The 24,388-nt window shown below is 40.2% G+C and overlaps 1 protein-coding gene across 1 annotated transcript in view; it reads left to right on the forward strand.

The window, feature by feature from the left end:
• Positions 1–322: 322 nt before the first annotated feature.
• The window catches only part of LOC139671853 (transmembrane protease serine 11E-like), a 41,172-nt gene continuing 17,106 nt past the window's right edge, over positions 323–24,388 (forward strand). Inside the window, exons 1-4 of the mRNA XM_071555142.1 lie at positions 323–540; positions 8,678–8,799; positions 9,474–9,592; positions 22,216–22,283. Coding sequence (XP_071411243.1) covers positions 386–540; positions 8,678–8,799; positions 9,474–9,592; positions 22,216–22,283 — 464 coding nt within the window. The 5' untranslated portion in view covers positions 323–385. The remainder of the gene's footprint in view (positions 541–8,677; positions 8,800–9,473; positions 9,593–22,215; positions 22,284–24,388) is intronic.

Here is a 24,388-nt window from a genome sequence, read left to right on the forward strand (position 1 = left end):
TTTGTGTTGCTATCTCAGAAGACAAGTGACAGCATCGCGGTCAGAGTGGTGCCTCTCCCCTGAGGGTTTTACAGTGAGTGTATGGTGGAAGGTGCTGCTGCTCAGAAGGCCTGCTCTAGGGATAAAAGCTGGACAGAAAGGAAGTGCTGGAAAAGGGAAATCTCACGCAATTCCTGTTCTGCTGTAGTGAAGAACAAGGCTTGCTTGGGCCGGTTTATCTGCTCAGTCCATCTCTGCCTAGGGAGCTCTTTGATGAAGAGCTGATCAGAAGGTTGCAGTCTCCTTATCGACTCCATGCTTACCTCTGTTTGTTTTTATTCTGAAGTTCATTCCCTCATTTTGCAATAACCCACAGAGTGCTGGGTGTTGCGCCAGCAGTGCCTCAATGAAGGATCTTCATTCAACACCTTTCCCTTCCCGTCACACCACTCAATGCGTTTTCCAGCACCATTCGCTGCGCAGTCCAGATTTTAGTCAAGCCTTCATTGGTGGTCAGAAAGGCTACCAGACCTACCGGGACCTGCCATGGGATCTTCAAAAGTAGGTGGCATATTTTAACTCAGTAAGTCTAATTTGGAGGTGTAATGGTGGTAAAAAATACTGTCTATGGGAAAGGTTTAGGAATTCAAGGACATAGATGCAGGAGAGAAATTCGTTGCCTGACTTTGGAGCTCATTGCTCTATCTCTGCATCTTTCATCCTTTGAGACCTAGGGTTCATCATGGATCCCTCTGAGATGTTCAGCCTGAAAAGGGGCGATAGAGGGAAAGCTAAACAGTAAATTGCAGGCTGAATGGGAGGTATTGGAGGTTGTGGTCTGGATGAAGAGTATCATGTGGCTGGAGTGAGAAATGCTCAGGGAAATCCTTCCCTGCCATGGTCAGGAGCACCATGATTTGCTGTCTGTTTAGAAAGATGATGTGATGGCTCAGGTTGACATTTACCCGTCCTCCCTGTGGTCATCTTATCCTGCCTCCAGCAGGCTTTTATTGCATCAGTACAGAATCCAGTAAGCTCTTTCATGTCAAAATCAAATGTTAGTAACATGATTTTGGAAACTATAGGTTTTGGTCACATCTAGTTGTAACAATATTTCCCACATATTCTGCAAAAAATCCCCGTTCAATTCATTATGGCAACACAGATACAGAAGGGGAATACTATAGGCATTGATCATGTTGGTTTTGACCCTTGTATTTTAAGGAAGAAGCCATATTTCTAGGGAGTAATGACAAGGTGTTTTGTTTCTGAAAGTATTATGTGCAGTCAGATATGCTGGATATCCTTAGTTTTGTTTTACTGTAACAATATTTAAGACAGTGCTGGAAGTTCAGAGTATTTTTACAAAATATAAGTCTTCCAGCTGCAACATTCTACTATGCCCTCTTGGGTCAGAGCAGGGATTGGGTCACAATGTACAGCAAACCTCTTTGAATTGTCACCTCTGTTCAACACACTGGGTTCTGGATTCATGTGACAATGGGGGATAGTCAATCTCCCACGAGTTCTTTTTCTTGTTGTTGACAAAGCTTAAAAGTATGACCTCAGAAACCAAACCCAAAATAATCAGAAATATTTTTTTTAAAATCCTAATGATTTGGCTTGATGGCTGAATTTTTTTGTGTGATTGTTAAAGACTGCAATATTAGTCTCTTCTCTGACACTGACTTTGGCAAATGACTGTGAATAATTGCAAGATACTAATTTTTTCCATACTCAGTATTTTTAAAAATTGGGTTTTTTTAAATAATTTCTGGGCATGCTGAAATAGAGAGTTTCTGGATGGAAAACACTTATTCTTCATGCACACTTAATTGTTTTTATTCTCATTTTGTGAGAACAGTATCATGTTAGTCAATAGAGTGTTGACTTTGCCAGGAGAAGATTGAGTTCAGCTTTTTGTTCTCTGCTCCTCAGGGGTACCCTGCTCAATACCCAAAGATCCTCTACCCTGTTTATTATCCATAAATTAAAAGTTATGCTGCTCTAAATGTCAGGTGAGGAAGAAGTCCTCATCAGTTGTGAATACCAGTTTGTGAATGTTAAATAAAGAGAGAAAACTAAGTAAGAGTTCTCTGCCTAACAGAATTGAAAAGCCATTTTTTTCCTCGTTAGATGTAAATCTAGTTGCCATGTCTTGATATATACAGTGGGGTAAATAATTTTGATAACAGTGTGCTAGAGGGTAGTTAACAACATCTAAGTACAGTTTTGTTGCCTCCTAGTTAGGAAAGAATTTAATTGTTTAAAAGGTTGTTTAGATTATTATAAAATCTAAAATACATTAGTGAAACTCTGAGTTGGATAGTTAAATATTTACATGTTTGTGAAGGGATGGAAACTGCATGGTCTTAATCAAAGCCCCTTTGTAATCTGTTAGATGTCCAGCGTTTTTTGCTGGTAAGGGATGTGAATCTGAGCATAGAGCTGTAAGCCTTGCTGTTTGAGCTCATCTTTCTCTGTCTTAGTCCCTTATAAGAGGGGCATTTCAGTATTAGCTTTATCCACTTCCAAGGTGCCTCTTTTCAGAACATTTCAAGCTAAGCTGGAATGTGTGCTGCCTAAAATCCTTCAGGAAGCAAAGATGCTAAGGAAAATAGGGTAGTAGACAGCCTTGTTGGTCTTGTTCCTCTGTTGTGCTGTGTCCTGCAGTCTTGGACACAAGTGAGGTGTTCTATCTGCAACTTCCTTGTGAAGATCTTGTGCCCTGGCAGGGTGAAGTACAGAGTAGCTGGTGTTGTCTATGGTAGTCTAAAAGTGAATATGCAGGTGGAAATGCAGTGGCACTTGCACCAATTTGTAATGCAGTAGATGGGCAATATGAACGCAAATTACAGACTGCTGAGGTGTAGCCGGAAATAGATACCAGCCCTGGTGCAAGGATACTCATGTGCCATTGGCATTAGTGGGAGTTGACCTTGATTATTACAGGAGGCAGATGTGGTTCCTGCATGCTGCCAAACAGAAACCTATTTTGTGCTCAGTTTGTCCCAGAGTTAGATCCTGAGTTCAGGAAACCCTGTTGAAACATTTTTGATTCTGGGGCTCACCACACCTGATTTGACTCATAGAGAATTGGTTCCTTTTGTGTTTTCTTGCCACATTCACTCAGTTTCTGGCCATTTTAGACAGGAAAACAAGAATGAGACAAGACCTTCTTCAGAGGTTTAAAATCTAGTCATTTTCATTCTCTGAGCAAGCCCAGGTGTAAACCCAGCATCTTTTGTGGCCTCTGCTATTCCTGGTAGAGGGTGTTTCAGACGTGCTTCATTTATTTTTTTCACAGGCAGTTTTTTGATTGAGCATTTTGAGTCGCCATAAGATTTTAAAATCAAGGCATTCTGCTTCCACCACATACTCCTTTCATGTTTGTGTTTCTGATTATATACAGATCTTCATTTTGAATGAAACCAAGCTAACATAAAGCTTGGGATGGCTTAATTTCATGTGCTTCTGATACAAGACAATCTGAAGACTTCATGTGGTCTGTGGACAGATTTGGTGATAACAGGGGGACAGATTTTATGCAGAACTGAACATGGAAATGGTCTAATTTCTCTGCTGCTGCAGAATTGCCTCGGGTTTCAGTATCAGCTGAACCACTTGTCTAAAGAGTTTTCTCGAATTTCAACAACATTTTTTCCCATGAAAAAATTTGTCCATCTCTGTTCAGTGAAAATACTTTGCTAATTACAGCATCTCAGTCTAGCAATTGTTTATTATATATTGTGGTTTAACCCCAACAAGCAACTAAGTACCATGCAGCTACTCACACCCCAAACAGACAGTGGGATGGGGAGGAGATTCAGGGGAAAATGATACTGAGCATGATGCTCTATGGTATGGAATATTTCTTTGACTAGTTAAGGTAGCTGTCCTGACCATGCTCCCTCTTAGCTTCTTTTGCACCAGCTCACTGCCAGAGCATGGGAAACTGAAAAGTCCTTGACTTACAGTAAGTACTACTGAGCAACAATTAAATCATCAGTGTGTTATCCACATTATTCCCACACTAAGCCTAAAACACAGCACTACTACTTCCAGCTACTAGGAAGAAAATTTGCTGTATCCCAATCAAAAACTAGGACATGAAGTGTAAAATGCAGAAAAATGTATTATTATCCAGAAATGTAAGCTTCCAAACTACAGGGGAAGTTGGATACTTTGGGTAACATTCTGAGCGGACATAAACTGTCACAGCTGCACTCAAACTATGATGACCACAGAAAGGCTGGTCTGTCAGATCGGACTTGCAGAATTCCTTGGGAGTGATGTTAAGTATAATTTTCACACACCATTTAACAGATTTATTTGTTAACAAATTAAAACACACCACTGTCCTATTATTTGTGTATTTGTGTATTACAATTGTTGCTAAGGCCAATAGAGGTTTTTATCAATGTTTTTTTCTCAAAGCACCTCAAGAGAAAGGTACTACATGCATTCTAAAACAGTGGAGAAAATTTGTCAATCTAAGCATTCCTCTCTTAGGACTAAAAGCAAAGGACACATAATAGCCCACAAGAGATCATCTCCAGGTGACTGTTTTGGGTTTGGCTTTTTGGCCGTCTGTCCTGTCAGCACCTTTCTTGAGCAGACATTGTCAGTGCATGCATGCCAAAGCAGAGCCTGTGCTGTCTTTCCTGGTTCATGCTGACTTAGCTAGACACTGTCTCTGATACGAAACTCACAGCAGTTAATGGAAGGGTTCCACAGGTGTCCACACATGCTTTCAGCCCTGGTGAGGAAGACCTTTGAGGCTTTTCCTCTGAAGCAGGCATTTTGACTCATAGAAGGCAGTTGTAATTCTGCTTCTTTGCAAGAAGGGAATATAAATTTCAATAGGTAAAAGGCAGTAATTTTGTAAACTAAGAGTTTCAGGCTACAGTGAAGCAAGTGCACTCATGAATTATTTAATGCAGTGTTTATGATACGTTTATTGAATGGCACTCTGAAAAAAACAAGTTAGGATACTAAATAAGATTTTTAATTTAGATTTGAGACACTTCTTTCTCCTGATAATCTGCTGTTACTAGAAGTTGACAGACATAATTAACTGCATCCTTCTTATGTCTGTCTTGTAAAATGCATAGTAGGGGGGATCCCTCTGGCTCTGTATTTATGGGTGTGAGGTCCTTGTTGAGAAAAGGGCTCTTGGAGGGCTTCTTTTTGTATGATGGGAAAGAACCAAGGTACAGAATGTAGGACTCCAGATCACCTACCACTGTTCAGAAAAGTTCTCAGTGGGTATTTCTAGAAAAATGACAGCGGAATGTTAGCAGAAAAAAAACAAGACAGTGTTTAGAATTATTAGGAAACAAAAAGAGGACAATCTAGTAAAATTATCATGTCAGCGTGAGCAATTTTATATCAGTTTTTCTCATTTCTCTCTGTCAGCAACTATTTCACTCCTCTTCCACATAGGATGAATCTTAATCTGGGACTTGGCAGTCTTTTGACAAGAGAGGAAATCTAGTCTTTGACTGGAGTGTGTTTAAGGTTACTGCACTGGCACAGTTATCTGGGAAAGAGCAGAGTTTCTGTGGAAGAGGGAAGTACCACCTAAGCTGCAGGCAGAAGGGACCCTGTCAGAAAGCCCTCTGAGGTCAGTGAGAAGCTTTCAGCTTCAAGTATTTGGTTCAGGCTTAAAATCCATTTCCATTTCTACTCTGAAGAATTTCAGTGACCTTCCCAGCTGGGGTGTTTTTAATCCTGCTGTGCATTTCTAGGGTACATTACCTGTTCCCTCTTATTTGGGAAGGTAGTTCCCAAGGAGTTAGCGAAGATTGCTTGACTCTTGATTTGAGAAAATAAATTCCCACTGTTGAACTTTACCAGCTCCCCGCAGAGTACTCAGGCCCTGACAGGTCATTAAATGAATTGAAGCTGTTTCAGTTCTGGCATAATTACTTCTCTTGTTTGTACTGAACCCCTGTAAGTATCATCCAGTTTTTCACACTGGGACATGTTGTCAGATAAAATAATTTATGTTTGAGGAATGAACATCAGGAGATAAAGCAAAGCAGCAATAAAGCTCAAAGTTAATGGGAATGGAAAAGTATTAGTTCAATTACCTTTGTGGGTTTGTCTCATAGATATCTTTGAAAACCTGGATTTGAAATCCTCTTGGTCTGCAGCATGTCTATTCAAATGGAGAAACACCCAGATAGTACAGCCTAATCAAGGATATTTTGGTAAAAAATACCTTTTGTTTTTAAAAGAAATTAGGAGTGGAGAATAAAATTTAACAGGTGTTTCATATTTATATGTAAAAGGAAGTAGGAAAGTTAATTCAGACAAAAAAAAAAGAAAAAAAGACATCCAAGTCCCAAACAGTAATGCCTGCCTCCCTATTAAGTAACTTGCTAAGATGCATTTATCAAACAGCTTCTTGTTTCAGGAAATTCAGTTTAGAAGCTGGTGCTAGGACCGCTCTGCGCCTCTTTGAAATGATGCTCTCAAATAGTTTTCATGAATTAAGTGAAGGTCACATGTCAGAGTAAAATTACACATGTAAGTAACTGTTGGGGACTAGGGTTTCTCATTGATGAATGATAACATGGAACTTGAAAGAGAGGAAATAAAGAATAAGAATTATAAAAACTGTTACTCTATGTAAAAAGGAATGCTGAAAATGTTTCAAATTTATAGTACTCTATTTAACTGTGTCCCAGTCATGTTACTTCTAGCCTGAAACTGCTGTTTCACTGATATGATGAGAGTAATTCCTTCAGGCTCACCTACTGAGGTGCAGAGGTGGCATTCAGTCTTTCAAATGGGCTTCTCCAACCCAGCATTTTGGTTTGGGGCTATGCCAGCATCATTATAGCTGAAAGACCTTCTGAGTGTTTTCCTTCTATGCAACTTAATCAAGACAACTGCTTTTTAAATTACACTACCTACAAGAATACAAGAGAGGGTTGTCTTATGTGGTTTTTTGTTTGTTTTGTGGTTTTTCTTGTAACTTATTTTCACATCAAACATAGTAGACACATTTGCAAAGTATGTAAGCCATGCAAAAGACCATTAGCTGGAGTGGTGGGGAAAAAACTCCAACAAACAATAAAAGAACAAACACACATGAAAAATTAAAGTTGAATTCACCACTGACTTTATGGTTTCACCTAAAAGCTAGTAGTTAGAAATATTCTTGTTAATGAGGTAGAGTCCTGACTATTTATACTTGCATATTTTTCATTTTTCCAGTTAAAGTTCTACGTCAACTTCCATACAGTAGTCTCAGAAATAATTTTAAAGTTGCTCTTCTCTGACCTCTTTACAGGGCTATTTAATGTGCATTTTTTTTAATTTTCTTTTTTTCTTTTGCTTTTTTTTGTTCTGCTATGGATTCTCAGATGCATTTTGAATTAAACTTGATGAGAGGTTAATAGCTGTTTCACAGGGTAGCAGGAGGAAAGGAAACACTAGTTAGGAGATGCAGGACAAGTCTCAAGAGATCTGAGTAACAAATTATTATTCCCTTTTTAATTCCACCAAATATCAAAATATTTGGCCTTAGTCAGTTGTTTTCCAAGCCAAAGTTATAACACTGTAATTGTAAGGCTTTGCAGTGGAATTAGAATGAAATATCAGAACCTGCTTTGGTATTTATGTACTGTGCACAGTGTGCTTGCTGTCTCTTTCCTGCACACAGTTGCAGTGGTGCTTGCAATTATTTTAACTTATTTTAATGTATTTAAACTTATGGTTCATGGGATGTATGTTCTGGGAGCGAGCTATGCATACTTTGTATTTGGGAACTCACTGAGATGCCTTACAGTCTCAGGAGAGGATCCCTGCAGCCTGCTTTCCTATGGTAGACTATGACTTAACCTGAAGGTGTGCATGTCCGCAGGAGTGAGGTAACTGACTTCAGAATGAAGAACTCTTTAACAAGTCGTGGCTTCCTGTTCCATGTTTTTGTAATGGCTGATAATGTAATGGAGAAATGACTTTAAGGATCTTCAGGTGTCTCTGAGCTTATAGACAAAGACAGAATTTGCTGCACCCAACTTCTTTTCAGGCAGGGTTTTTTTTTAACTATAATACTGACTGTTCACTGACCTTCCTTGAGTTAATTTGGATTAGCATCTATAATTAAGAGCAAAGCAGAGAGAAGTATTTGTCGAGATTTCCTACCTATGTCTGCTCATATGTTCTTGCCCTTCCCTGTTATTCTACCACTTCAGCAAATACTACTCCAAGCAGTGCTTGTTTTTGCTTTTAGATTCAATCTGAGTAAAACAGGAAGCATGGTCTGGCCCTCTGAAATATTTCTCTTTTTTGTCCAGCTCTGTTTTGAAGACTGAAATGGACTGAGCACCTTGGATAATGTATAGATATGTACTATACAAACCACCTCGCTGAAAAATTACTTTTATTCTTGCAAATTTATAGTTGGGATCACATAAGAGTCTTAGTGGGACTTCTACTTAATTTGGCCCTAATAATAAAAAAACACAAACCTCCAAACCTGTCTGCGTTCTTTGACTTCTAGCACATCCCAACATCTATTTCAAAGTAGTCCTGAGTCATGGTTTCGTTTTCAAGGGTGTTGGGTGAGACATCAATTAATATTGCTAGGAATAATCACTGATCTTTTTTTTTGGTGGGGGGATTTAAATAGAAAAGAATCTCATATTAATATTCTCCCCTTGTTATTCCTAATTTTCCCCAGAATTCATCAGTCAGCCATCAAAATAAGACATCTTGAGCCCTGGAAAATTGCTGTAATTGTTATTGGAACAGCCGTGGCAGCAGCTATCACCATTGGTGTTCTAGTTTATTTTCTGGCATATGGTAAGTTTTACATAATGTATCACTGTTCCTATGATTTGTACATTTCCTTTGTGCCTGTTTGTGCCTTTGTGCTGGGAGTTTTCACCAGTCTATCTAAAGCTCGCTCTCTTTCCTTCCTCATTTAGCATCTTTGCAGATCTCAGGAACATTTCCTGCTGTGCAGGGTGGTTTAGGGCTGTGGTTTCTGGTGGCTTTCACTTGCTTTCACTTGTTTCACATTTTTCTCATTATCTGCTTCTGTGACGAAGTCAGCACGCAAGTCTTCTGGTTTCTCTTACATGAGTGACAAACAGAGCCTTCTTGCATGTCTGTCTGTGGTGTTTCTCTGTTCCCTTTCCCTGATCACTGGCAGCTGCCTGCCTGGGCTTGGTGTTGAGTTGGCAGGCCAGGTAGAAAGGTAACTCAGCAGGAAGATGTGATCCTGTGTGAGCCCCAAAGTGCTGCTGGTTGGCCACAAGTGTAACGATTGGGGAAACTGGGATTAGATCACCTAACTCAGTTGAGTGCTTGCTCCTGGGTTCCTGGCTTTTGGAAGCTGTGTTTGAATGTGTTGGATACAGGTGAAGGTTCATCCACTCCCTAAGATGTCTGGATATCAGTCAACCCTAGGTTTTTCTAAAGTTCATACATCTTAGTGCTTTGAGTATTGCCTGTGCCTCTTCTTTCCCTTACAGATCAGAAGCTGTTCTATTACAGTGCCAATGTAAAACTCACCAACATCCGGTACAATAATGAATTTTCCAGACAGTCCTCAGGAAGGTTTAGAGACCTGAGCGAGAGGGTTGAGAGACTGGTAAGTTTGGATTGCTGTGCCTTTCCATTAAGGACTGTGATCATACAAGAGTCATTAATGTGAACAGCACACTCTTAGACCACAGGTGTTTGATGTAACCTCAGCCCTCATAGTGAGCAGACCTGGGAAATGGACAGCATGAGAGTTGTGATCACACCTGGCAGACCAAGGACTGTTCACTCTATCTGTTCTAGTGTGACACCTCTCTCTATCCCTGCAGCGGTGAAGTAAATAGTGACAATAATGTCAGATTCCTCCTATGTTACTGATCATTTGCATGTGTTCTCTTTCCCTGCCCTGAGCTTGACTTTATGTCCCATTGTCTCTAAGGCAAGCATACTTTTACACCCTCTCCTTTACAGGATGGAGAACTCTACCTCTTCGGCTGTTACTGTATGTTGAGAAAACAACACGCAAGCCCTTTTCCTGTGCCTTTGGTGTGTTTTGTTGGGAAACCCTCCCACAAATAGCAGAGGCTGCTGAGTGGCTCTCAGTCATACAGTAGCTATGGAAATAAATAGACACATTGCAATTTCCTTTCTTGTTTTCTCTTTGAGGCACTACCCCACAGATGCTAATTACAGAGTTCACCTCTATACAACAATAAGCATGTGATTGTGCTTGTATCTTTTTGTGTTTCATTCAACAGAATTTGATGCATATCTCTTACCTCTCCCATTTGGCAACCATGCACAGATACCCACTTAATAGGACAATCAATGCTTTGTTCCTCACTAACATTTAATTTAGGGCCCTGTCACTTGTCCACAACAAAATGTGTGCTGTGGTGTTCATTGCTCTGGAAAAGTACAGTGCTCTGTAGGGATCTGGCAATTCTAGCATCTCTTCACAGCTCCACTGCTGAGGGCCTCAGAGATCTTAGTCAAGTTGTCCTCTTCTCTGTACACATATGTTTTCTTTCTGCCCTCTTTGCTTACTGGGGACCATACCATATTTCCCAAGATGTTCTTCTGGTGCATATCTCTATATATAGGGTCTTACACAAGCTGTGTTCACCTAGGTGCTAGTGCTTTACAACTATTACCTAATAATTGTAGGCTTTTAACTTGTGATATAGGACCTTGGAGAGGGAATGTTCTCCCTGACCAAGAAGACATTGTGCTTTGCTCAGGAAGGAAGGCAGGGTGTGGAAGAAGTCTGAGGAATAACGGTTCATTGAGCACAGCTGTATCCCTTTATCCCACTCCATTCTCTCTTCTTTTTTTAAAACAAGTGGCATCTTTGGCAGAGACACTTTAGCTAGGAATTTCTTTCAGATAGTGTCTAATGCAGTCAGATTTCCTCTGAACTTGGATATCAATTTAGATGCTTGAGTGGAAGCCAATGCTTTAGAAACCCTGTCTTGTCTCTGGGTGTTGAGCAGTTCTTCCAATAGTGACAGTAAATACCAGTGCTGGTTGAGCAGTGAGAACTATTATTTCAGAGCACGTTAATTGTACCTGATAAGGAACACCATAACAAACATACACAGAACTATGTTGCCTTTCCTTCATTCCTGTGACTTTTCTTAAGAACTGTCTTTAATTTAGCCATTAAATTCTACATTCCTCTCTCAAATTTTATGAATTCTTTGCTATCACCGCATATAAATGGTCCTTGCCATAATCTTTGACTTTTTGTGGTTTTAGCTCCAGCTGTTCCATTTAACAAGAATTTGTGAGATTAACAATTGTCCGTAAGCTTATTGAAAGCAACTCTATACAGCAATGAAACAGTATGTTCCTCGTAAGTCTGATTTTATAATAGCAAAACTCATCTTGTAGTGATAAAAATCAAAGCAATCTTTCCTGACACACACATATCCTCTTGATCTTGACAGACAACTGTCTCAGAATATCGGCATTTTGCTTTTCTGGATTTTCACACCATCTTTTTAATAAAGGAGGAGACAGTTGAGTTCTTTATCACATTTTCTGATTTGTCTGGATTTACCAAAATCCTTTGCAGTCTTTCCCTGGTTGGTGTCATGGTTTGAATATCCAAGCCTTCCCATTGTCGTAGTAGTAAGAATATCTTAAGTTCATGTTGTGAAACAGTGAGTCAATGAAGATAAATGCAATGTCTTTCTCAACACTTGGTGCAAAGTGAACAGAAGTGAATCATCTCTGATAATCAGAAGCATTCAAATTACCTGAGTTAGTGCAACTCCCTGACAAGTGCTCCCTTCTCTGATCCCTTCCCTGATGAAGACTTCTTCCTTTGTCTCTAGAATGTCCCTGAAAGGAGTTCTTTTCAGAGTTGATGATTCACCAGGAAAAATGGGTTTACTTCCATAGGGAAGTCATACCATGCCTTCCTTGGGACTGGCAGGAAAGGTCTTGGTGTTTGCTTTGGTTTCCAGATTTGAATAGTAACACCCATTGTGTGAACAACATTCCTGACTCTTATCTCATTGAAGGTGGGAGGGAATGCAGCCAGATCATGCCAGAGAGCTGATGAAGCTGGTGTACTAGTCAACATCTCAGGGCTGACTGGAAAGTCTGGAAAATGTCTTCTGGGGTGGAGCTGGGGGGACTGAGGAACAGATGATGAAAGGTCTTTTCTCCTTGAGTGGCTTCCTGCAAGTGGCTGTAAGAGTTCTCTTTAAGCTCTCCTGAAAAAGCAGACCTGACTGAATGTCACTGAAGAAAGAGATATTCCAGCTTACTAGAGCCTCCTTATTTTTCTAGTTGGACCAGTCCTTGTTCCCTTGCCAAGTGTGGTGTGCCAGACTATCCCCTCTTACACTGGAGAAAAAAGGCACAGTCACAGTCTTACAGCTCCTTCACCAAGGAGCCTCTATTTTATAGTGGGCTCACTTATTGTGTGGCTGATCTGCACAATTTTTACCAACTAGTTTTCTCCAACTCCAGCACCAGACTTGGGTTTTTTTTCTTTCTCCCACAAAAAATGTGTTAATTATTTTGAATTTCCCAGGAATACCATGGAGATCCTAACTACCCTCTTACTAACAGCACCTTGGGGTTGGTTTTTAAGGCTCTGCTTTAAGATTTGCTTCTTCAGCCTCTCTGGCACGTCAATGTGTGGAGGGAGCTGAGACAGCCAGATAGACCTGGGTGACTGGGATGATCCCAACTGCCTACGCTGGGCAGCAGCATTAACTGCACTGTATGCAGGAAGAGGGGTACAGGGGCATTGTGTCCAGTGTGGTAAGACATCATCTCAAGGGAGACAGATGAGCATTCAGGAGAGCTTGAAATGAGTGTATGACCAAGCCCATCTCAATGGAAATTGTCTCAGCTGAAGGCTGGCAAGTTTCTAGCTGTGAGAGAGAGGTGGATACTAAGCAGTCATCCTTCACTACAAGGCTGTTTGCTCAATAGAAACAGACACCAGCCTTTGCCCTGCCCATGCACCTGTTAGCTCTCTTTTGCCTCTGCAATAACTTTCTGATACTTTCTCCTAGAAATTGTGGGCTTTCCCTTCTTTGAGGACAGCTTATGTAACCCTTCTCCTTTCCCAGACACTATCTCCCTGTCTCCTTTTCTGGCCAGAGCAGTTCTCAGCCCTGCTCTCAGACTGCTCCTCCCTGTCTTAGCCCATGTGACTCTGTGGAATCTTGTGTTTGACAGTGTACCCCTTCCCAGCTTTGGAGGTTATGCCCTGTCCATTATCCCCTACTTGCTCCTGTTCACATGTGATTGTAAGCCAGGCTGTGAGTTGGGTGGATGGATGTTCCTCAGGTATGAGTCCAGTGTGGTTCCCTTCTTGGCTAGCTGGGTGGCTGGGGCAGAGGCAAGGTGTTTGTTTTCCCTCTTTGAGTGCCTTGAGCCATGAAATGGACTGGCATGGATTTCTCCTGTTTCTTGTAATGCACAAGGCACCTGGGCTATCCCATCCCTCCACCATCTGAAAGCAACACAGAATGAACAGGCTGGATCTGGGCAGAGTGGTTGCGGATTATATTAAAACGATACCTGAATACGTCCCCTGGGAAACTATTGCCTATCCAAATGTTTCTATTGAATAATGGAATTTCACCAATAATTCTTGCCTCAGGACTCACTATTGTGTGTCAGAACATCTCTTCTAGAAACAGACATTTTGCTTTGACAGAGCTGAATTAGTGTGAGTTTAATTTAGAAACAACGTTTTTACTGGATCTTGCAGACGCACTTGTGATACCACAGGAAAATGCTGCAGAACAGTTCTGATGACTGTGCCTGTTCTTGGTTGGTTGAAAGGCTCACTGCTGAGTCCCATACTGGAACTGCTGAGGAAAGAGGCACCCTTCTCCCTTGGGAGATGATCATTTTAGTGGTTATTAACACAGTTCTCTCACCATGAATGGGGTGGAGAAGAAACAGAGCAGCAGGCAGGAGCCATGCACTTCCCTCCCCACACAATCTCCTTGTGTTCTTTGTGTTGCAATGTACATGAGGATGCCAAGGACTGTTAAGTGCAGCATTTGGTACTCAGGTCACTGCAGCTCTGCACTGTCCCTGATGCTTTATGGCTCACAAAAAGGGCTTTTCAGCTGAATCCAATGCCTCTGTTTAGCTGCCCTCTGGGCTACCACCTTGAAGGACACCAGTGGGGAGGAATGGGAGTTCAATTTGTCTTCTGTGATGCAGATTTTCAGCTGAATCACCAAAATTCAGTTATGACCAAAGGACAATTTCCCAGTCCCTGGGCAGACAGGGAGCTAAGTTGGAGAAAGAGTTGAAAGGCCAAATCCATAAAGCCACTTCAGCATCTGAGAAGAGATCCCCAGAGATAAAAAAGAATTTTTCAAGTGCTTATGGGTAATCAGGAAAGGATCTGCTTAGTTTCTTAGGCATACTTGGATTTTATTTACCCTCATCATTCCATACTTGAATTGCATTGTCTACTCCCATGTAGACATTTATGTTTCCATGGAAAGTATAGTTTTAACACCTGATAACCTTGTTTGGTGGAAGAGTTAGCTCTTAACAGGATGTTTGTAATGGAAAGACTCTCTGCTTTATACCCAGGATAAGCTTGCAGTCATCCCACTACTGGGAAATACCTTATATCATGTGAATTGTGAACAGCTAGTGTCACGTCTGCAGGGCCAAAGGGTCAGTCAAAGTACTGCCTAGGGTTTCCATCTAAGCTGAACTCAAAGGAAGCCTAGCTGAGAACACCAACACCAGTGAGTGAGCAGATGAGACTGCTGTTTTTTATGGCACTTGTCTTTTGGGCTCAGATGTGGCTCAAGTCTTCCTGGGGAGCAGAAGTGTGTGTGTATTTGGGAGAGACAGGGAGGTGAAACACAAATGTCTTTAGAGCCAAGAGCTAGCTGCAAAGCTGGCTGAAACTATACAGGAGGTGTATTTGTCACACCTCCCATGTGGGTGTTAAGGTAAAGCTCAGAAGCCTTTGGCTTGCTTGATCAACGCATTATGGTCCTTGGGCTGGGAGGTTAATTCAGTAGCAGCAGATCTCTAAGGCAGCAGGTTTTTGAAACACTCCTAAAGACTATTTCCTCTGGTAGACTGGACTGTGAGAACTATTTTTGAGATGATAACTAAACATGCCCCAAGAGAAGGGAGTATGGTGAAGTTCAAGGGAGTCCAGTATGACTCCCATTTTTACAGCAAATGGAAAACTACAAGTATCTACAAGTATCATGTAGCTTCATTTGCTGTGTGTGATGTTTCTCCTTCCCCCCAAACCCAGTTATTTTCCTCTCTCATCCCCTGAAACAAAAGAAAATTTAATATAAATTGGCCAGATCACAGAAATTATGGTTATCTGCAGAGCCAGGTCTTTCCAAGGACTTTTCAGTCTTGCTGCACCCAGACTAAACTGAGTAAAAATGTGCCTGGTTGTAATAAATTTCAAAAGAGAATTGGTAGTGTTTTCAGATAAGTATCCCAAAATGTAAATCCTAAGTCCTTATTTAAACCCTAGCTTTCTTAGGCTTTGTATGTGCTTGCTCAAGTACTTAGTATCAATATGAAGTGTAAAGAACTGAGTTTTTAATAAAAGATTTTCTTTTACATCACTAAAGACAATTTTATTTACAGGTGCATCTATAGTACAAAATCCAGAATAATGAAGTTTTTTAAACAAAGCTTTTTTGAGACTTCTATATAACGATCTCCATTTTACCTTATTCTGAAAAACAATATTGTTAAATGGGAAAAAATCTTTTATCTATTGAAAAAATATATTTAGGGATCATTTTGAGAAAAAAATTACTACAATAAATGTAGGGCATTTGACAACTTCTGCTTTATAAGCTTAATTTTAAGGCAACGGTTCTCACAAATAGGAAGCATTGTTCTTGGACTAGAGTGGTACAATTGGGGTGCCCTCTATGGGTGGCTGGGGCTAGAAACAAAGTAGAAAGGATTTTCCACAGTAATTCATCCAACTAGGAAAAATGGAAATGGATCAGTGGCCAAAATGACAATCTGGCAACTTGTTTATTTTGCTCTGGAATTAGAGGTTGACAGCACACTCGACTAGCAATATGTATATGCACAGGTGTGGCCTGAAATGGATAGATGAAGTGCTGTATACTGAGAGAGGAAATAACTCAGAAAAAACACCTGCATCTCACTTGAGATGCTTTTTTTCCCCAGGAATTTCTATTGAAATTAAAAGAAGAAAAATACAACTGTCATGTTTCATTGATGTAATAACAGAGATGCTTTCTTGCTTTAAATTTTATTTCCAGTTTTTCCTGTATCCATGGGTCACAGTAGCACAGAAAACTGAAAAAGTATTGAAGAAAATATGAATAATTTTCAAATCTGATGTGAGTTGATGCAGTACAGTGAATGAAGCTGTAGCTTAGTGTTTTTCATCACCTGTAAGATCTCAAAATCTTGGTGTGCTCCACCTAAATTGCATAAATTTACAGAATGAAATGGTTACTTATCAAAAATGTGCCTAATATCCAACTTTTTCTCCCACTTAAATTCAGCAATCCTTCAACTTATTTGATACTTTGACTTATTAATGAAATATAATTTTCTCAAGTAATTGGCAGGGAAGGTGATTTTTATTTTTCCTTTGTTTTTCTTGGTTCATCAAAGCAGAAGTTCTAATAAGCATATAAAAACTCAGAAAAATCACAATACACCCCACCCCCAATAAATAAGTAACTGTAATTCAGATCCAGTGTGTGTCATTTAAAGCAATAAAATGTGCACAAGGAAAATGGATATGAACCTGAGCTGGAAAAAGGAATTCAGAATGAAGTAAAGGGCAGCTATCGATAGTGTGTATGATTAAGGGTAGAATCTTATCTTAATTATATACCCACAATCCAGAATTACTGCATTGTTTGCAGGTAATTATATCAATGAAGTGCTTCAAGATGTGAACTGCTGATCAAAATCTGACTGGTCAAGAGAGTGGTTGCTTAGAACCTGGTGTTGTCAAAAGTGAGAATCCAAATTCAGTACTGAAGTGGTGTGGTTGATGGCATTTGGGCACTTGTAAGCTGAATACATCATCAACAATCTTCTTTAGATTTCATAAGAGGCATTTACTCTTGTATTTCACCTCCTTACCTCTGAGTATTTCTTAAAACACCCAGAGGGCACAAAGTCATTTTCCTGGGAAAAGCATACTATTTGGGAGGAAAACACACCAAACACAAAGCTCTCTCTGGATATTGGCACAAGTGGTTTTCTGTTTTATGTCCAAACATGATTTTCTCACCAAAAGCTGGAAAATCTCCTCCCTAAGTGGAGAAAATTTCAGTAGTAGTGTGAAAGTTTTAGGAAGCTAATTATGGATAATTGACAGCAGGGAGCAGGAATGGGAATACTTAGGTGACCTTAATTCCAGCTGTCATTAATACACATGGCTATAATGAAGCAGTCATGTCATTACATGCCCTTGAAATTGGTTGCACTAGGCATAAGCATGGTACTTTAAATCCTGACGTTATCCCATGTATTAGTCCTCTTAATTTCTTTTATCCTAAAGACCAATATTTTTAGGAATTACTGTACAAGGATAATTATTCCTCTTTTGCAGCTGGTGCCTCCAGGAGCCAGCCAACTGAGCTCCTTTTTTTGTGCAGTCAGTGTTTACTTACCCCTCAGCTTCAGCAGCTTGATCAACTTAAACCCATGAAGAGTTTGTGATACCATTTGCAGACGTCTGGGGACACACAGCCCTTGCCTGTCAGGACACATGCTGTCTTTGTGTTTCTGATAGGCAACTTTCTGATCTTCTGGCTTGTTGGAGGCATGTGGACCATTACACTTGCTCTCCTTCAGGTCCATTTTCTTTACCTCTGGCAAGGACTGTGGTTGTAGGGCTGTTGTGCTTCCAAGGGCAGTGTGATGTTCACAGCCTGTTTTGGGGCAGTGCCAGGTTCTTTTTTTTTTTTTCTGCCCCTGTCAGTATTTCTCCTTGTGTCCTCCTTCAACCCCTTAGTTGCAATCAGGGCAGGAAAAATCTCGGATTCTCAAGGGAGCTGCTGCTGGATTTGTGTTACGGGCAGCTCTGGGGGGTCTCAGCAGGTTATGCTGTAAACCGGGGAGAGCCACTGAACCATGTGGTATGTTCCAATTGACATTTACGGTCAAAGAGCTCTGAAAATCACTAATAATAGGCTTTATATTCCAAGTAGATACTGGGGTAAGAGGAAGAATGTAGTATGAGGATAGCTGTTGAAGGACTAAACTGGCAGCAGGCAAAAAAAAGCAGTACTATTGAACAACAAGAGAATTTGTGCTCCCAAACCTACTAAATGCTTTTGATCATCCCATGGAAGTATTTCAGTGGGTTAAGCAAATATTTCAGGGGAAAATTTTATCAAACTAGATTTAAGATAACTTTTTGATAAATCCTGTTACCCTGTGTGCAGTGGCAGAGCAGTATGTGGTGGGAGAAAGCAAGGGCTTGACACAGCCAACCTTGCTGGGTCCCTTCCAGACCCAGCTACACATCTAGGCAAGCCCAGTTCATGTCAGCTCCATACTACACCAGAGCAACAGGACCCCTGTCACATGTGACCTCCTTCCAGAGCTTAGGGTATTTGGGTCCCAGGGATGCAAGACATATTGGGTGAATGAAATCACAAAGATTAAGTAGGTTACTTACAGGCCTCAGAGGGTTGGACATGGTGCAACACAAGAAAAAGTGCATAATGGTGAGATCTGGAGTTACTCAAGACAGGATAGGAAAAGAAGTCTTCTTCATCAAGGTATAAAGTAACTTGTGGCTGCAAGGAAGAAGGAAGAATTTACTTTGTGGCTAGGCTTGTACAGGTGGGAATATTTTGCCCTCTTTCTGCATCTTTGGTGCTAGCCACTATTAGTTACTGTATTGGATGGGCCAGCATTCAGGAGGGCAGTACAGTTTGTCTTAGAAAATTATAATGCACAGAGAGAAGTTAAGTAAAAAGGATAGAGGATATGAAATTAAACTGAGGAGATACCAGATGTCATTTAGCTAAACTACCTGGCAAAGATTAGCTTAAAGAAAATATTGTTTCGACAAATGCTAAAATAAAGGCTGTCAGGAAAATGTTGTTCAGTTGAAAGGAGCAAGGCTTGGCACTTGGTTAAAAATGCTCACAGACCTTGCCTGCAGCAGCTGTCACCATTGAGCTGTTGCTAGACAAGGCCCAGAAAAATAAGTGAGATGCACTTAATCAGTAGTGAATTTAACAGATCTGGTCATGACAGTGTAACTTTTGAGCGGCTGTAATCAAATAAAAATCTTTAAAATGAATATACATGCTTCTCTGAAGCAGGATCAGGTCCTACCTGATTACAGGACAATGTTCTAGTTGCTTTTGCTTCCAAAATTGTGACTCAAGATGAAAAGAAAGCTATAAGCAGGCAAGAGATAAATGTTTACTGTTTGATGTGAGTGAAAGGCTTTACCAGAAGATGAACAGTAAAAACTTGATACAGAACATCTTTGAAAGTTACTATCTGAAAGCACCTTCCTATATCTTTTCCTCTTACATAAAGTCTGTATGAATATAAAGATAACTGTTAATAGTTTAGGTTACGAAAATCATTGTTGAGGCAAAGAAGAAATTTGGGTCATATTTCTCAAATGAATTCATTAGCAGGTGAGAGACAGGAGTTATAGTGCAGAGGTTTGGCTAGACTTTCTTTCCTGATAAGACACAGCAGATTACGAAAGTGAAAAATATTAGGTCAGGTTTGAAGGGGTTAAAGCTCTGCAAAGCTCATTGAAAGCAAAACCACCCTCCAGTTATTTCTTTATCTGTTGGTGATGTAGTACTAGGGCAACTCTTAAGGATTGGAAAGATAGTGACAAGTGGGAAAAGTATATACTTTCCATTCACACATGAAAGTGTGAAAGAGAATGGAAGTAACACAAATTCAGTAATTTTGGTATCATTTTAAATTTATGCTTCCCGTTCACTCCATAGAACCAACTAACATCCATTTTGGACTGACTTTTCTGAAAATAGTGTTCGTTGCAGATAGTTCGGTTGCATTTGGACTCCCTAGAGTCTTTTTGTAAAAAGCACACTCTGTGTAGTTGTGTTTTGTCAGATGCCACTGGAAGTCTTTGTGTCTGCTGCAGCATGTGGTGTTCCTGATCAGACTGTCTGGAACACCTTGGAAGTGGTCCAGGCTGAGGAGAAAAGGAGAAAGCTGAATATGTTGGGAATACAAAAACCAGAATCATATGAGCTGCTTAGGCTGTAACAAAGATACACAAGAGAATGAGCGACAGAAGTAAAGATCCATGTACCTGCTGCAGAAATGTAGATGGAAAGTGTAGCAAAAACACTTGCCATCTGAAATAGTCCAGGTACCTTGAAAACACAGTTGTCAGGAGGAGATAAAGGATTTGGGAATCTCACACTGACTTAACCCTCCCTTGCAAGGGATTGCAAATTCTTGCCCTCTTCAGTTACAAGCTGAAAGTCAGTCTGCTTTCGCTTTACTTGTTAGCAATGTAGAAGCTTGAGGTGTACCTCAGCCCAAGCTCAGGGCTCTCTTTTGATTGCAAAGCACTCTGCAAAGAAGTCCCTGTCCCAGAGATCTCAAAAGTTCTCAGAGGCTGTGCTGTCAAAGACTGTGTGCCACAAAGCTGGCAGTGCTGCTTAGCTACATGCTTCTGCTTACACAATCATTAGTGAAGCAGTTAACACTGTGACAGAAATGACAAGCAAATGCTATAATTAAAAACAGCAAAACAAAACAACCCCTCTTTGTCTAAGGGCAAATAATTCCAATAACCAAGAAGGATTGTGGTGGAACAGGCTGCAGAGTTACAGAAAATAAACCACTTTATTTTTAGCAGTATGCTTTGTAAAATGCAGTGGTAGCAGCTGGCAATCTGCAAAGCAACTGCATAAAGCATGTTCTGCTTATACACAGTATCTTGTTGCAGTTGACATATCTTTTTCCATAGAATGTTGTCTGTTCCAAATACCAAAGTAATGGCAGATAACTGCCAGTAACAGCAAGATAAACCATCAGCTCAGTGTATAACAATTAAGAACTTTTCTCTTTTTTTCTTAGTAATGTATGCTTAAAATCACCTTAAAAATAAAATGTGCAGTTTTCATCTTGAAATTATTCTGCTTTAATATCACTGTGTAATGATATGAGGCTCCATGTCATGACAGCCAAGGCTGGAAAAGAGGTGCTTTGTGTTCCTTGGGAGGAATCAACCCCAGATTTCATGTTTCCATGCTTGTTTCCGTATCTGAAAGATATCAACATACTGGAAGGTTGAGAACCATTATTTTATTCTTTCCTTTGGAAGACAGAAAAACTTGAGACTTGGCTAAATCAGACAGCTTTATGGGCTAAAAACTACAAAAAAGACTACTTGCATGATGTAAAGCATTCCTATGTACTTTTTCCTGTAATGCATTTGATGTTTACAGGATATATTCAATTTACTGAGTCTTGCTGATAGGAGGAGTTGCTGCATAACTCACTAGTGACTTTGCTATTTCTCAATCCTTCAGTGATCCTGAGCCATTCCTGGCAGAATTTCATGCCTTGTTATATCACACTGTGCTGTCTCAGTCTGATCACGCAATCCCGAGACGACATTCAGCATAAAGCAGGATGTGGTTAAGCAGGCACCAGTAAAGATGTCATTTGGAGATTGATTCCTTATGAGTCCTAGATTTCCAGTTTCTGATGAGAATTGCTTGACAATTCCTCTAGCATGTGGAAAATCACAACAGTGATAGAGGGACATAATTTATAGCTTTGCCATAGATTTCTATAGAACCAAGGATAAATGCTGTATCAGAAAGGACCCCTACAAGACAGTCAGTGCACTCCAGAGCATAGGGTGCTCTATCCTTTCTGTGGGCCATCTTTAGGATGCTGTGCTCTGAGAGATTGCAGCAGTGTGTTCCAAGGATGTTTATATATTTCTCATTATGCTTGGGAGTGGATGAGGCAGCATGATAGTGGCACACTGGTGTAGTTATAGGACATTTAGAAAAACGAACATGCTTTTTATGATGTGCCTTAGGCCAAAAGGGAGATGATTAGGAAAGGTCTGTAACAAACGTTATGTAGAGGCTGGGCTGGATCACATTTCTTGCCTCTGTAAACTCTGAGTTTATAACTGAATGCTGTTTTCTGAATGCTCCTTTTGCTGTTTCCCTCCTTTTTTGTTGTTATCTTATATTTTTCTTTTTTCAACAGATCGACAAGACATTTTACAATTCCATTTTAAGGAAAAAATACATCCGTTCACGCTTAATCAGAGTGAGGTATGTGAGATTATAATAAATGCAAGCAGCTGAGATAAAATGAAATTTACAACAAACCCAGCTAGACCTGGTTCAGTAAAGTGTACTGTATTTAAGAGCAAAGCCTAAGCCCTGATTGAGCATAATCTTGTTTTGAACCATGCCCTTCTTTTGGATCTTGATGCAGAAGACAAACTTCAGTCAATCCAAATTCTATACAAGCTTGCGTTCAGATCTTGAGCAAGCTTTACCTAATAAAGCAGATATAACTAAAGCTATCAAAAATTTAAAAGCATTTTCAAAACTATTTCCTTCACTGTAATGCAGATGTCACTTCTACTATTGCTATTTTGCTGGGCTTATCAAGTGAAATTGGGCTGGTTCAGAAGGTTCCACTTATCACTGTTGCGACTCTAAGAATGGGCATAAGTAGGTGCCCAGGGATGGCAGCAGCACAACAGACATGTGTGATAACTGCTTCTCGGTATGTGCCCTGCTTCTACATATTCACCACTAGGGATTTCTTGAAGTGGTCGTGGTTTGTTTAGCAGCCCTTGGTGGAGTTATTTTCCATGGACTTGTCCACTGTCTCCTGGACTCTTTAAATCCATGCACCTCAGTCCTTTAGTAGACTTACTTGTGAATCATTCAATGATTCTTTGGATGATTCAATGGTCCCTAATTCTTGTGCTGGAAGAGGTGATGAAAAGTTGATTTCTTACCCCTGCTCTCCATTGCAATTAGTGATACCAGACACTCTGATCATATCCCTTCTCTCTCTTGTATCCCTTAAGATCCAATTTTTTTTTTCCATTTCAAAGTCCCAGCCTTCATAGCCATTCTTCACGGGAACTGTTTCTTGCCATCCTGTTCTTATCTCTTTCAAGTCTGCCATTCCTACCTTTTGAGATGAAGGTGTCAGACCCGTGGTTGGGATTATCAATAAGCAATGTGGGGCATTTTTTACTCTTTTACTGTCAAATACCTAATGTTTCATTTGATTTTTTTTACCACTGTTGAATGCTGGAAATGAGTTTTCTATATAACTGTCTATTATAGTACTAAAGTCTTGCTCCAGAGTGACAGTGCCCATTGCTTTGCAAATAAAACTTGAATCTCTTCATCATTACATGCTAAAGCTGCAAGACTAAGATCTAATAAGATCTAAAGATCTAATTCTTCTGAAAGTATTTCTCATTGCTCTTGCATGGTTTGTGACATCCTGCCTCCTCCTTTATCTTTGTTTAATCCCCAGTTACATGCAAATCATTATTTGAATGTAGCTTTAGGGATATTTTTGATACTAGAGTGTTGCAAGTGTAGACAGGGTGATTTAAGGATCTGAGAGGCCAATTTGTAGGGATAAGTAATATTTTTCATTAATTCTTGTTCCCAAGAACAGACTGAGGTACTTACTGTGATGTTTGCTGTGTTGGATGCAAGACTTGTATGTGCCAAAGCTTGTTTGGTTTTTCATATATACAAGCTTTATGTCTCTTCTAGTGATCATACTGCAAGTTCTTTTGAACAGGGTCATTGCTGTGAATTTACTTGGAAAGCACTGTGCATATTTTTGGCTCAATATAAATAATGCATTAGTAATAATTCTCACTGCTCACTGAGAGAGACAATACTAATCTTGACTGGGTGTCTTTGGCTCTGGATCTTTGCAATACAATAAGTGATTCAAGGTGGGCTGTACTTACCAGAGGGTTTCGAGAGGTGTGGTGTGCTTGCAAGAGTTGATATGGTAATTCCAGTGTGGCATAGCACAGGAAGAGGAGTGGGGGGAGAGGTGAGGGAACACCTCATAAATGCAGAGCAACACCCACAGTTGGATCAGATAATAACTGGAAAATAAACAGAGTGGCAATCACTCTGAAGTTGGCTCAAATGGAAAAAAACAGTCTGTTGGAAAGTTGATGTATGACCACTCAGTCTCAGTTATGAGATCCTTGAGGCAAGGAGTGTGTCTTTCTGCTCAGCTATGAATCACTTGGCATGCCTTGGTGTGTTCATTAACACATGGCCTTTTATTTCCCTTCACTGGTGATATCAGGAATGTCTGTTTCAGTTTGGTATGTGTTTCTTTCAAAGATCATAGCTTGATTGCATGATTTCTGTAT

This window comes from Pithys albifrons, chromosome 5 (assembly GCF_047495875.1).
Source record: "Pithys albifrons albifrons isolate INPA30051 chromosome 5, PitAlb_v1, whole genome shotgun sequence".
Classification (NCBI taxonomy): Eukaryota; Metazoa; Chordata; class Aves; order Passeriformes; family Thamnophilidae; genus Pithys; species Pithys albifrons.